Consider the following 13,709-nt stretch of genomic DNA (forward strand, 5'->3'; position numbering starts at 1 on the left):
GCTCCAAGGACTCTGTGCCTCTTAAATGTAGGGAACTATGCCTTCCACCTTGGCTTCTTACTAGGGAAAACAAAACTGTTTCAGGATTGCAAAGTAGTCCCCAGAACTTGGAAGAACACCCAAGGGATTGGAATCTGACACACAGTGAAGGCAAATATTGCTTTATTTGTAGGAACTATGACCAGAGGCCAGATGGTTGAGTGCTGTATGATCCTTGGAATGGTAGAAAGCATGGTGCATTGAAGCTTCTCAAAGGGACTCTGGTATAATGCCAAGTCAAAACAAAGCACCTGTCCTCTGTACTACAGCAGGGCAACAAATTCCCTGCAGAGTTTGGGTGTGGCCAGTGCTAAATGATTTAGCACATAAGCACTTCAGGCTCTTGCTGATGGCAGACCTCACCGAGTGTGTTCCCTGTTCAGGATGGCGACTGTTCGTCAGCCATAAGAACAGGTGCCAAAAGACACAGTGCTATCTTGATGATTACAACCTTTGGCTTCTGTATAAACAACCCAAGCTCATCCTTTCTCTTTGACCCCTCTGTCCTAAATCCCAAGGAGTCATCCCTTGGACAAGGCAACACAACCAGCTTACTCTTCATTTAGGATTATTGCTCTTGTTCCCTTAGAAGGAGGTGTCCCCTGCCTTACATGTCCTGTGCAAATGGAGCGAGTCATCTACCAATCCGGTTAAGGACTCCCGACATCACTTTATTCTCTTTCTGTTGCATCAGTCCCATTTGGATTTAGAGAATCACCCAGGCCCTGAGTCCTTGCATCTTCTCTTCCTTTCGGGCATCCAGAGACTTTCCAGGAAGGAAGAACTGGCCAACCAGATAGAAAACTCATTCAACACCCCCTCCCCACCCACACACAACACTTTTCTTTTTCTGTTCTTTACACTGAAAGGTCCAGAAATCGTCTATAGAAGGAATCCATCATACGCTTCAGGCAAAAAAAAAAAAAAGGAGTAATTCCAACCATATATACTCTACCCAGTCGCATTAGAACAGTGTTTTGTTTTTGTTTGGTTGCTTGTTTGTGTTTTAATCTTGGTTTATCACCTGAAGATACAGACTTCCTGGGCACCACCCCCCAGTTTGACACAGGTGTGGAATGCGGCCCGGGAACTTGCATTTCCTAATAAAGGTTCAGGGGATGCAGGTGCACCTGCAGTTCCTTGGAGTACACTGAAAACCCACTGCCTTCCATCACCCAAAAGTGGTGCCATATACTCTCCTTCCTAGCCTTCTTCCTGATACAACAGTCTAAATGTTTGTAAGAAACCCTTTTTCCACGCCTCACAAGGCACTTGTCCTTGACCTGTACCTAATGACAGAATATGGAAAACACAGGCTCAAGGAGGAAGTAGAGCTGACAGAAATCATAGGATGTGTCTACATTAGGAGACATGAGCATGAGAAAAAGAATTCTGTATGTAGGAGGAATTCTGGATATAGACTAAACCAAACTATTGCAAAGTTAAGACCCTGGAATTTCTTTATAACAATCAGATATTGAATGGTAAATCATTCTTTTGCTAGTGCTTGCTCGTAAGACAAACTTTTCCAATTACAGAGTTATGCAATGTCACGAAGTGACAGCTCAAACACTGAGTCTGAACACCTGTGGTACTTTTTAGGCCAATCAGAGGACTTCATCCTAGAGGAATAGGCACAAACCATGGTTAAGCTGCTTGGTTTAATTTTTTTTTTAGCACTTGGAAAAAAAAAAAGAAATGTACAGTAGTTTGAACACTTAGTCTTTGCAAACCTCCCTTGAGGTCAAAGAGTTCATTTGTACGTACAAAATTAGTTTACAAATTTTTTTTTGGCAATTTCATCTTAGTAACCCGTTTTATCCTATTGCCATTGTCCCAACCATTGAAAAAAGTTTACAATAATTTACATAGAAATAGTTTCAAAGTGCTTAAGAATAGTGATTGTTCTCTGGGGGGCGGGGGGTTGGTATTTACAAGTGACCTATACACCATATGTACAGGTGGTGTACACTATAACACAGTTTCATTGCTGGAATATGGCTTTCTAGGGAAAGTGCATATTTGGCCAGAGGTGGCAATACTGTCTTAGAAATTCATAGATTACAGATACGTGGTAACCATATCCAACGCTGAAGTCGAAAGCGGGCAAGAACATTTACAGAAGTAATACAAAAACGGTCAAGTACACAAGCTTGATCCACGCAGTGATTTCCTGGCCTCCTTCCAGATGGGAGGAAGAAAACAGACTTTAGCTGCTGGCTCGGTTACCGTTCCGAAGTTGGGGGTATTACTGGGTTAGACCTCAGAGGTCAAGCCTTGGGTCAGAGGTCAAGCTAGGTCATCGTCTGTGCTTACGACTGATATCTGTGAAAAAGAGAAAGAAGGAAGGAGTTTTAGTGACACTCATCAGTGGTGGCCCTGGTCTCTGCAGTGAACCTTGCTTTCGAGTTGGTCATTCAAAGACCCAAAATGCTCAGAAGGGGTGTCGGATCCAAGAGTTGTATCTTTTAAGCACTTAAGCTGCAATCAATCATACAGGTGAAACATCTCTAATGCAAAAAAAAAAAAAAAAATCTGAAATCCCAGATAGGGAAACTTTGGGAGCAGGATGCTGGAAGTAGAATATCTCCCATCTAACTCCACGTGATGGCTCACCATCCAAGTACAGGTGCACCAACAAGATTAGGCGAGATTCTCCCCAGGCTGTGGGTCTAAGGTCCATAGAAAAGAGAAGTGAATTTCATGGTAGACCTAGGTCCTATCTCTCGGGTCCAACTTGTGTCGACGTTAGTAGAGAAAAAAACAAAAAACTGGTATGCCCAATTCTGACTAATGTGTCTTGGAGAAAAACAGGAAAACACAAAACTAATGTCCCAGGTTTCAGAGAGCATTTGAGAGGTGAGGGCTCAGCCCTTGTCTGGTTCAGTCCATTTCCTAGTGAAGACCAAGTAGGAAAGCACTTACTGGTTCCGGCTGAGTAAACCTTAACACATAGCATGAAGTACAACTCCCCTATATATGATATGCTAATTCAATTAAAATTGAATTAGGCTACCAAAGGCAACAGATTTGACAATTCAAAGGGAAGCTTTCTTGCTTCATGTTGAAATTAACGTGTCGTTTCAACAGCTAAAACATATGTCTGATAATATAGTAAGGCCCAAGCCAGGTTTATTTATTAAGATGTATCTACTTGAAAGAGTGAAAATGGATTCATGGAAGAGTGAGGGAAATAGAGAGATATTCCATCTGCTGGTTCATTCTCCCAAATGGCCTCAATAGGCAGGGTTGGGGCAGGCCCAAGCCAGGTTCCAGGAATTCTGTCCAGGTCCCTCACGTGGAATCCAAACACTTAGGCCTTCGTCTGCTGCTTTCCCAGGCTCATTAACAGGTTGCAGCATCAGAAACCAGGTGGCTGGGACTCAAATGAGTTTTCCCATTAGGTGATGCTGGTGTCCCAGGCAGCAGCTTAACCCACTGTACCCCAGCACACCAGTCTTGACTTGACCTAATTGTCCATCTGTGCGGGGTGCATGCTTATCCGTGAACTGACCTGTGTTCTGATAGACTACACTGTCGACAATTGAGGTAGCAGATAAAGGATGTGGTAACTGCAAGATCCTATGAGCTCTTTTAGGCTCCGCTAGCCACAGCTCGAGTGAGTGATCTCCCATCTTCCCGGTCCCACTTGATGCCAAAGTGTGCAAAAAGAGAAAGGGCCCTTACCGCTGGGTACGTGTGTCCAACCGAAGCGCTGTGTCTACCGATGTCTATGGAGAGGTCCTCTTCCGTGGTCTTCAAGTACACAGGATTGTCAAAGTTCATGCTCTTCATGTTTTTGTGTTGCCAGTTCCGCCACATCAGGTAGCCACCCACGGCAGCCATTACCAAGAGCACTGCAGGAAAGTGAGAGGGGACCATGTGAGGTCTAGTGTCCGAGCATCCAGAGAAGCACACTGTTGAGGAAGCTGTGAGAGCTGACGTCAGTGTTTCCTGTTTCTAGGACATTGCGTTATAACCAGGGCGGCAGGTTGAACTGCTGTCAGCTGCGTGGTGATGTTATTCTATGCATGGTGCTGAGCTACACATTGACCTAGGCAAGCACAGAGTCCTGGGCCCCACTCCGTGGCTGAATGTGAGAGTTAGCTCCTGGTGGTGCAGCGTTAAGTAACTCCAACTGCACAGGCTAAAATAATAGCCTTAGAGGTCCTTCCTCCTGTGTTGGAAATTTGGTATTGGAGCCCAACTATCTGAGCCATCGCCCACTGTCATGTGCGCCAGGAGGTTTAGCAGGAAAAGGGATCAGAAGCAGAGCCAAGACTTGAACTAGGCACTCCGACATGGGAATGCAAGCATCCCAAACACTGCATCCGACAGCCACCATAGCATCACCTTAAAGGGAAATGGAACAAGACTCTGGTTAAAGAGACTTATGCTGAAAGGGGCTAAACCCGGACAGTCGTCCAGTAGAAAGCAAAAGGCACCACTCACATCACCAGTAAACATTCATTCCCATCAGGTCATGAAACAAAGGACAGCACTGAAGACAAAGCTGTACCATGTGGAGGTCGGAATGTGCTAGTCAGTCTAGGGGATTATCGGAGGGAAGCCTCGGAGGAATCAAAAATCCATCCAGTGTCTGAGAAGCTGACCGGGTGCAGCGGGAAGGGAATGTACTCACAGAGAGGCAGGATGGCCCAGGCAGCCGAAGTCCCCTTGGGAGGCACGCTGACCTCTGACACTGCTGTGGTCACATTGATCTCTGCAGGGAGCACACAAGGAATCAGTTTCAGGTGATGTGAATTCAGACATGCTAATCTGATCCATCCTTGTAGAACCTCGCAGCTAGGAACCCAGTCAGTGTGTGTTAAAATTGAATACCAGGCTAGAAGCACTTGAATCACGTACTAGGATAACGACTTGCTAACGGTTGTCTGACAGAAACCTTGACAAGTGAGGTCGGGCTTAACAGTGCAGGTTCTGAGTCTCTGGAGTATAAATTTAGGTTACCAGGTGGAGGGAAAGGACCAAGAGTTAAAGGCTGCATTAATGCTTTAAGCTATAGATGCAGAGTGTGGCTGTTAGTTGAGATTAACAGTTTGCAGTACTGAACCCAATACCTCCAGGGACTAGTCCACTAGTTGGTGCCATTTCTGTAGTGTTGGTATCTTTTGTCTCACTGTAAGTCACAGTAGTTGCAGTACCTGAATTATAAAAACCAAGAACCTGGTTAATGCCAAGGTTCCCGAGCGGCTAACTGTTCAGCACAGACAAGCCATGCAAAAGGTTATTTTTTACCCCAGGGGAAATAGACAAACCACAGCTGGACTAAGTTACATGGTGGGTGTGTCAACATTGAGGGAACCATCAGTCTCATGCCAAAACAAAACCCTCCAGAAATACATCAAGTCTTGGACAGAACAGTCAGCATGTGGAGTCTGAAAATTCAAAAAGATGCACGGCCATGCATGGTGATCCTTCTGCACAAAACCCCCAGGCTTCTGAGAGTTGTAAGATAGTATCTCAAGATAGTATAGTTTACCAGGCGTACCAGACTGTCTTGTAACTACCTGATCTGTCAGCTGAGCTAGTGGCTCAGAATTTAGCTAATGAAAACCTTATCATATGAATTTCTTGGTCACAAAACAAGCAGATCTATCCTGCCACTGAATCGAAAGCTAAGAAAAGAAAATTAAAATTAGGTAGTGCCATCTACTGAGGCCATGAAGTTTGCTGTCACCATGTTCTTCCTTAAGCTTGAAAATGCTAGAAATCTTTGCTTCATTACCTGAACATTAGGCAGCTCATCACTCCAATGAGACTAAACTGGTACACATTTGTAAGACGGATACTGACACTATCAACTTATCCAACATTGAGAGTTCTCCTGTTGTAGTTGGTGTGAACAGATGACATGCAATGGTAACAGGAACGTTCTCAAACGTATTCTTAAAGAGAACTGTATGCACGAAATGTGTTCTTAGTTCAGAATCTTAAACATCCCTCCTAGTCTTTCCAGCTAGTGTCTTGTATTGCCTACTCTCTACCTTGCTTGTGGTTGAAATATAAACGTCCTTACTTCGGCATTCTCGGCCATTGTCCTCTAGATGGTAGCCATCGGGACAGGAGCAGGTGTACTTTGGAGAGTGTTCATTAATCTGTGGCGCTGGCAGGCACAGGTATTCACACCCTCCATTCTCCATGTCTTCTTCACACCAGTTTTTCCCTAGTCAGAAAAAAAGAAGGCCCTTTAGGTATCCAGTGCCACTCTAGATAAAACCTCACTTTAGATATTGCAAGCCTTCATCCTTCCTTGCGCTTTCTAAGGAATCCAGACTTGTCTACTCTGTCCTACCTTAACTAAGATGGTTACTAATAAAGGGCAGGTAGCAAGTGCTCGGGACCCTAAGTTGAAGTACATTGCTTAGATATGAATGATTTAGGACAATGCATATCTGCAGGGGAGGTGAGACGGTCTCATTCCTGTTCAAGAGAGAGACTAAGTTCTCCTGACTTTGTCTCAGCTTGCTTCTAGACAATAGAAGGGGGATTTCAGTTATGGAGAAGCCTAAAGGGTTGACTTAGGCCAGTCAGACAATTTGAGCTTGAGATAGTATGACAAGATAGCTTCAAGAATCTGCGCAATCCTAAATAGGCTGTGTCATGGGGAGAAGGTGAACCTAATGGGTGAATGGTGTCTCACTCTAATGTTCATAGGTTAAAGTCCTAACATCCAGGAGACAGAGGTGATCAAGTTGAAATGAGGCCATCAGGATGTTCCCCAATCCAACAGGAGTTGTGTCTTCTCAGGAAGACAGTTGAACCCAAGCGTGTATGAAGGGAAGGCGGGGTCCACTCAAGACACAGCCATGTGCTAATAGGGAGGCCTGAGACAAACCCCAGCCTCGAAGGGAGCCAGCCCCACACCCACCACCTTGGCTGCCAGAAACTCAGTCTGTAGAGACACTTTGCTCCTGTAACTCTTAACAAACTATTAATAAGGAAAACTTGTGACACCCAAACTCTATGGGGAGGAGGGGTTGTTCATGGGATGAAGACCCAGGGGAAAATGAAAGCTATAGCACTGTGGGCTGGGAGGAAGATAGGATTTGAAGCTGTGAATCCATTTCAGGGAAGACATCAGAAATGGAAGCTACCGACCCCCAAGTGTGACGTGGCTGAGGTAGGCCACAGGAGGCAGAAGCGCCATGGTGCAGTTGAGTTGCTGGCAGCCATTCTGTGTCATGCTCTGCCCTGGGAGTGGTCATTTAAGAACGTTCCAGAAGGAAGGCATGTTACCTGATGGTTGCACGAGTTCATGATAGACGATGATGTCTTGGGCATCGTTAAGGTTGTTGACTAGAGTGGCCAGTTCTGATCCAGTGAATTTATTAGCTCCATACACTGCCTCATTTTCCCCATCTATCCAGTAGACACGATCCTAAAACAGAAGCATGCCCCCAAATTAGTTTGTCCTTCCAGAGTAAGCCATGATCTCGGATCATTGCTGTTAACTGACCATTAGTGGACCATGTGTATTGGGTGCTCGTCTGGGACATAAGACATAAAACCAAAAGAGGAACAAGTCTTGGTTTCTTCAGGTGCTTCAAGGGATTATAATCTAGTTTCTACCAGGTTTTGTATGTAAATAGTCTTTAATGTCATATTCCCTTTTCCTTCCATCCCTCCCCCACACCTGCTCTTCCTCTTCAAAAATGTGTAACACTTTGTCAAGGTCAAAGGTATAAACTAGAGGTGAAACACGCATCTTACCTCAAAAATGGTCAGTGCCAGCGGATGGGCTAGGAACTCCAGGGACTTGAGTACTATCCTACGATCTTGGCCATTTAGATCCACACTGGACAGCATATGTAACTTGGAATCCAGCCAGTAGAGGCGGCTTTTTATGAGGTCTGGGTAGGAAAAAGAGCAGGCGCTGTCTGAGAAACTGTTACAGCTCTGGCTTCTGTTGAAAATGCCTGCTGGACTTTCTGCCGTTGCCTAGGCCTGCCGTGTCATGATACACTGAACTAACAGAATGATGGACTGATCATAATAATAACAGAGTGATGTTGCTGAGAATGATGTTGCTGACGTAGTATGCTGCCGTAATGATAGAGGGGAGAAAAGGGCAAGAGTGAGAATGACACGGAGGGTGGAGTGGCAAATCCCCGAGCCGAGGGAAACCCAATAGTTCACGTCCATGTTTATGACTCCCAATCCAGCACAAGTTGTCAAATTAGCCAGGATAGCGTGAGGAGGGGGTCCCACAAATCTGGGAAACGGTCTTCAGAGTGTAAACTCCTATTCGCTTTGGGGAGGTGTCTAATGGTATCTCAGGTTCTCAAACAGGCTGTTTATTGTCCCCCCCCCAAATAAATCAGAAGAAAAGTGACAGAGGAAATGGGAAGGCACCTGGGCCAGGGGTATTCTACATGTCAGCCCCCCAAAACTCACTGGATTTGGACACGTATTAAGGCCATGTAGCCAACAAGCCAGGAACGATGACACATGCAACTTGTTAAATCTACTGTCCCGACTGAGCTATTCACTGGCTCTCAGCCACAGGGCTGCTTCCAAAAGTTTATGGGGAATGCACAGCATGAAAAAAAAATGCAAAGATTTTAGTTTTCTTTGCACCAAAGTACTTAGGTTTTCATACCATTTCTTGATCAACTTTTGGAAATACCCCTCACAGAAGGAAGCGGAAAAACCATCTGTTGTAGTCCAGAATTTTATCATGAAGATGAATAAGATGAGTACAGAGGGACTGGTGACAGGGAAGGAGGCATTACGTACCTAGTGTAATACCATTGGGCCACTGGATGTCCACTGTCACCAGTGGGCGTCTGTCAAATCCATTCATTCCTGCTTTCTCGATTTTAGCTGGTTCGCCCCAGTCTGACCAGTACACAAAGCTGGGAAGAAGCACATTGGACAGAAATAAGCCTCAGTGGTTGAGGAAGGACTCAAGTTGTGGCTTGCCAGAAAAGCTCCAAGAAGGAGCAAAGAAAGTTCTAGGCACTGTATCTCCGGGCATGAATCAGTAACACGGAAGGACCCAAGTTAGGTTCTGGATAGATACAATGTAACAATCTACAAGGCCACTCTTGACAGCACACATCCGGGGCACTCTGACGCATACATTTCAGCCCCAACTCATAAGGCATCATGTTTTTCTCCTTATTAAAAGGCCAGTTCTTTCCAAGGTGTGATAGATGAGTTTTTCACAGTAGAGGCTGCCTTCCTGTTCTTAATGAGGCTTCATGGGGGACAAATATGATGACTGCAGCCTTAAGCAACTTCCTTGGCTGCCTTTCCTCATTACTTAGTGGCTGTTTAGGGACTTAGTGAAATGTTTCTAGAAGTGTTGACTGATGTCAACTGGACTTCCAGACAATACGCATGTGTAAAATTAAATCATGCAGTTTTCAGAATCCCCACACTTCATGCTGGTATTCAGGTTTGATTGTGCAGGGTTCACCCAGCAAGACATTTGCACCCCGCACCTCCAAAAAAGTTAAAATAAAACAACAAAAAACCTCACTTGCATAGAAGCTGGGTGAGCACAAGGGTGCAGACATAACTTTTAATGCACATCAAACCAGAATTGTTTCATTAATGTCAACCAGCAGTCAGGCATACGGGAGTCGGGCCCTGCCACATAAATGAGGAAGGACATCCTGGGGTCACTCAACTGTGGCACCATTGCCATTGTCCACCAGGTAGCCCTCTGCTGCAGGGACTGAAAAGTCTTGAGATTTTAGAAATAATTTGGGTTAAAGAAAAATCCTTGCCATACACAAATCACATCAAAAGGCTAAGTGACAGAAAACAAAAACGCACACACCCAGACAATGGGTCCACGGCTATGGAGGCAGGCTCTCGCAAGTCCGAGTTAAACAGGAACTTCCTCTTGGCTCCGTCTAGGGTGGCTACTGAAATAGTCTTAGAAGCCGCATCAGTCCAGTAGATGGTCTTGTACACCCAATCAACAGCAATGGCTGCAGGATTATAGATATTGTCGATCATTTTAACATGTCTACCAACCTTGTCATCAATTGAGGCACTGAAACAGAATAGGTCACAGAAAATTTAAGAAGTTTGTCACCACTCAAGCCATGAGAATGGCTACTTTGCTTGCAAAATGGTCAAGGGTTTTGTTCCGAAAGCACTATCGAAACACCATTAGCTCATCACACTTCCTTTTTTTTTTTTTTTAACAATGCTGCTTCATGATTCTTAATAAGTAATATCCTAAGTTATCTAGTTGCCGATGAATACTATGTGTGCAGGCACAACAAAATCCCAAGAGAAGCAATTTGTTTTGGTAAGACCACTCTGGATTTTCGGTAGTTCCTATTAAGGAAAGGCATCTCCTTCCCATTTCTCTTTGTCACAACCACAGACAGTCCTTCCTTGCTTACAGAGAAATGGGGGAACATGCGAAGAATTTGGATCTGTTAAGGAGTGTCAGCAGCAGCCATATTCTGCTTTTTCTAATTAGAAAGCAATGGTCATTGGAAGTGGAAGGATCTTAAATAGATTTCATATCCCCAGGGACTTAGAGGCTAGCTTGGTGCTACAATTCAGACCTTCCCCCAGGCCAAGGGACCAAAGACTTAGGCCAAGACACCAAAGATGGAACTGCCTGTTACCTGAAGATGGCCTTCTGACTGACGTCAGCCCAGAAGAGTTTCTGCGCGGCAATGTCAGCATCGAGCGCCACGGTGTTTCTCAGCTGCTCCACGAGCTGGGTGTATTCCTTTCTCTCTAAGCCGATCTTGCGGATGTCCCTTCTGTTCGTGAAAATCAGACTTGGCTCTTTGCCTGTAAGACAAAGGGGGTCAGGTTTGCTTGGATGTCCTGTGAAAGCGGGAGAGTCCTTCCGAGTTGCTTCCTCCCCACAGAGGAGGAGCACTTCCCAGAGAAAGATAACCCACCGGCCACTCTTAGGGAGGTTGAAGTGACACTGTCCATCCACTGGGCAGTTGAGGAGCCAGTTGTGTGGTTTAAATTGCACTCAAACTTTGGAAGCAGAAAGTAGGAAAATCTCCTTAAGTATTCACAATATCTAGTGCAAAGGAAATGAGCGAAGCCCGTGTCTTGGGGAGCATCACCTGGACCAAGACACTGTGAGTTCAGCAGCATTGCTCTCACGTTCCACTTAGTTTCCTATGGAGGATGACTATGGCAGTCAGTGGCTTTTTATGAGCACTTACTCCTAAAGGTTCCCGAGTAACAGCAGTCCAAGTCCATTTACCTACTGCCTTGCACACGCCAGTGGCGAGATCCATCTGATAGCCACGGCTACATTCGCACTTGTAACCGCCCTTTAAGTTGATACAGATCTGACTGCAGATCCCCGGGTTTTGGCATTCATCAATATCTAGGAGGGACATCAGGATTAGTGTTGCTGTTCTTACACTCTACCAGATCCCAAATCGAATGCCTTTGTCCGGCACCACCCCCAGGTCCAGGTTCTCTCCTTTCTACTCACCTCCACAGGTTTTCCTGTCTATTAGTTCAAACCCAGCAGCACAGTCACATTCATAGCCAATAACGAGATCTTTGCAGATATGGGAACATCCCCCATTGTTGACTAAGCACTCGTTGACATCTGGAATACAAATGCAGTGAGGTCATGTGATAAGGCATTCCCAGTTGACAGCTTGTCTTACATTTTAAACCCATGCTATCTGGGTCAATGGATCCTTCTGAGGTCCTTAGAAGGACCCGTGGGCCTTCTAAGACTTAACCATTTCTCCTATAGATATGCATCTCAAGATTGGGGACAAAAACTCAATCTTTTTGGCAAATGAATAGTTTGTGAAGCAGTCTTTATTCAAGTTACTCTGTGGTTGACTAGTCATCTATAAAGAGGGTCAAAAATGGAACTGCCTAGGCTTCTAAATCATACAGTCGCACTCTTAAGCCTCCTGACTGTATCTTAGTTCACCAAAAGTCTGACTAGGTATCACACAGGATGCCCACGTGAGGTGTGCCATGTCTCATTACTTGTGCTCGGGCAACCCTTCACTTACGGCATTCTTTCAGGGGCTCATCGCTCCAGTCCCTGCAGTCTTGCTCCTGGTTACACACTTTGTTGATATCAATGCACTCCCCACTCCTGCACTTGAATTTCCCAGGGCCCAGGCACTGGTTGACTACAAAGACAAGTAAGGAATGTTAGTGGTTCTGTCGAGAGCTTCCACACCCCCCAACGACAAGAAGAGTGCCTCACCATTTTTGCAGTTGACTTCATCTGAGCCATCGACACAGTCTCGGATCCCGTTACACTGCCTGCTGCCGTGGATACAGCTCCCGTCTTCACATTCAAACTGGTCGGGTCGGCAGGTTCGAGAGGCTACAAAAGGAGGGAACACTGTGGCATGAAGCCAGCAAGACTGTCTCCAGTCGAACGTGGTGCCACACGGACAACAAAGCTACTTACGGCAGTTGATCTCATCACTGCCATCTTTGCAGTCGGGGTCACCATCACATCGCCACTTCTTGTGGATGCACTCGCCAGAGCCACACTGGATCTCACTGGCTGGGCACTTGGCGTGCATCACAGGCTGGCGGCCACACTGCTCGAGGGATTCATCTGACTGGTCTGAGCAGTCCGCGTCATCGTCGCACACCCAGCTGATGGGAATGCACGAGGAGGTGCTGCACTGGAATTCATTAACGCCACAGGTGGGCGGGGCACAGTCCAGTTCGTCACTGCCATCACTGCAGTCATCCTGGCCATTGCACACGAAGTTCCTGGAGATGCAGCGGCCGCTGGAACAAGTGAACTCATCAGAGCTGCACGTTACGTTGCCTAGTAGAGAGGATAATCCAGTGACAATCCATCAAAACTGTTCCTTGCAAAAGTCTTACCCCCAGTCCCAGTCTACTAATTTCTTGATCATGAAATCTTAGCTTCCTAGCTTAACTTTAAAAACTCAGATAGAAGAACAAGTTCTTGGAATATTAGGAACCAACCCTACCATGTTAAAAAAAAAAATGGAAGCAAACTCTGAATAAGTTAGCGACAGAAATATAGGACTAAGAAAATAGTTGAAGAATGACATGAGAACCATGATCGACTGAGAAAGGCAATAGTGATCGATAAGTTCAAACAGAAAAACGAGGGAGTTCATCTTAGAAGGAAGAGACTGACATTGTCCTGGTCATCAGCAACCTGCTGGTCAGGGCAGATGGTCTCAACAGCCGAGACTACCGTGCTTTAGACACACAGGTGACAACATAGGAGGACACTTCAAAAAAAGTGATATGGGACTGGAAATGAGAGACACTGACTTGCTGTGGTGTGGATTCTTTGCGAAATCCCATGGCTAGGTTTTTCATAACACACGTTGTCCATGTACTTTCTGAAGACCCCTTCCGAAACAAGCAGTGAGACACCATCACCAAGAAAGAAGGAAGCCACCTGCCACAAGACATGACTCCCTTCTTTTTGTATCTTTAACTGAGAAACAGAAATAATAAACCTTCAATGTTTGCCTTTTTTTTAAAAGTTGCTTCTAGGCCTTGTATCACAATCCAGTAACCAGGTATGCTCGATAACACTAGTTACACTAGCCGATTGGTTCTTTCAGTAACGTATTATGGTCACAGTGTGATGGCAGTTAGGATGGAGACCACGACTCTCTTGGGAAGCAAGACTAGATTTACAAGGGAAACTCTTGGCAGCTCAAGGG

At 45.5% G+C, this 13,709-nt stretch overlaps 1 protein-coding gene across 2 annotated transcripts in view; it reads right to left on the bottom strand.

The window, feature by feature from the left end:
- Positions 1-998: 998 nt before the first annotated feature.
- Positions 999-13,709, bottom strand: part of VLDLR (very low density lipoprotein receptor) — a 36,269-nt gene continuing 23,558 nt past the window's right edge. Inside the window, exons 5-19 of one of the 2 annotated variants that reach the window (XM_040988905.1) lie at positions 12,455-12,826; positions 12,245-12,367; positions 12,045-12,167; positions 11,501-11,620; positions 11,264-11,389; positions 10,659-10,830; positions 9,851-10,069; positions 8,800-8,918; positions 7,774-7,913; positions 7,300-7,441; positions 6,080-6,226; positions 5,121-5,204; positions 4,682-4,762; positions 3,727-3,896; positions 999-2,364 (exon numbers count right to left, since the gene is read on the bottom strand). In XM_040988905.1, the coding sequence (XP_040844839.1) occupies positions 2,329-2,364; positions 3,727-3,896; positions 4,682-4,762; positions 5,121-5,204; positions 6,080-6,226; positions 7,300-7,441; positions 7,774-7,913; positions 8,800-8,918; positions 9,851-10,069; positions 10,659-10,830; positions 11,264-11,389; positions 11,501-11,620; positions 12,045-12,167; positions 12,245-12,367; positions 12,455-12,826 (2,174 nt within the window). In that variant the 3' untranslated portion in view covers positions 999-2,328. The remainder of the gene's footprint in view (positions 2,365-3,726; positions 3,897-4,681; positions 4,763-5,120; positions 5,205-6,079; positions 6,227-7,299; positions 7,442-7,773; positions 7,914-8,799; positions 8,919-9,850; positions 10,070-10,658; positions 10,831-11,263; positions 11,390-11,500; positions 11,621-12,044; positions 12,168-12,244; positions 12,368-12,454; positions 12,827-13,709) is intronic. The other variant, XM_040988906.1, reaches the window with a different exon arrangement.

The sequence above is a fragment of the Ochotona curzoniae genome, unplaced genomic scaffold, assembly GCF_017591425.1.
Source record: "Ochotona curzoniae isolate NIBS_2020 unplaced genomic scaffold, NIBS_Ocur_1.0 contig_50, whole genome shotgun sequence".
NCBI lineage: Eukaryota > Metazoa > Chordata > Mammalia > Lagomorpha > Ochotonidae > Ochotona > Ochotona curzoniae.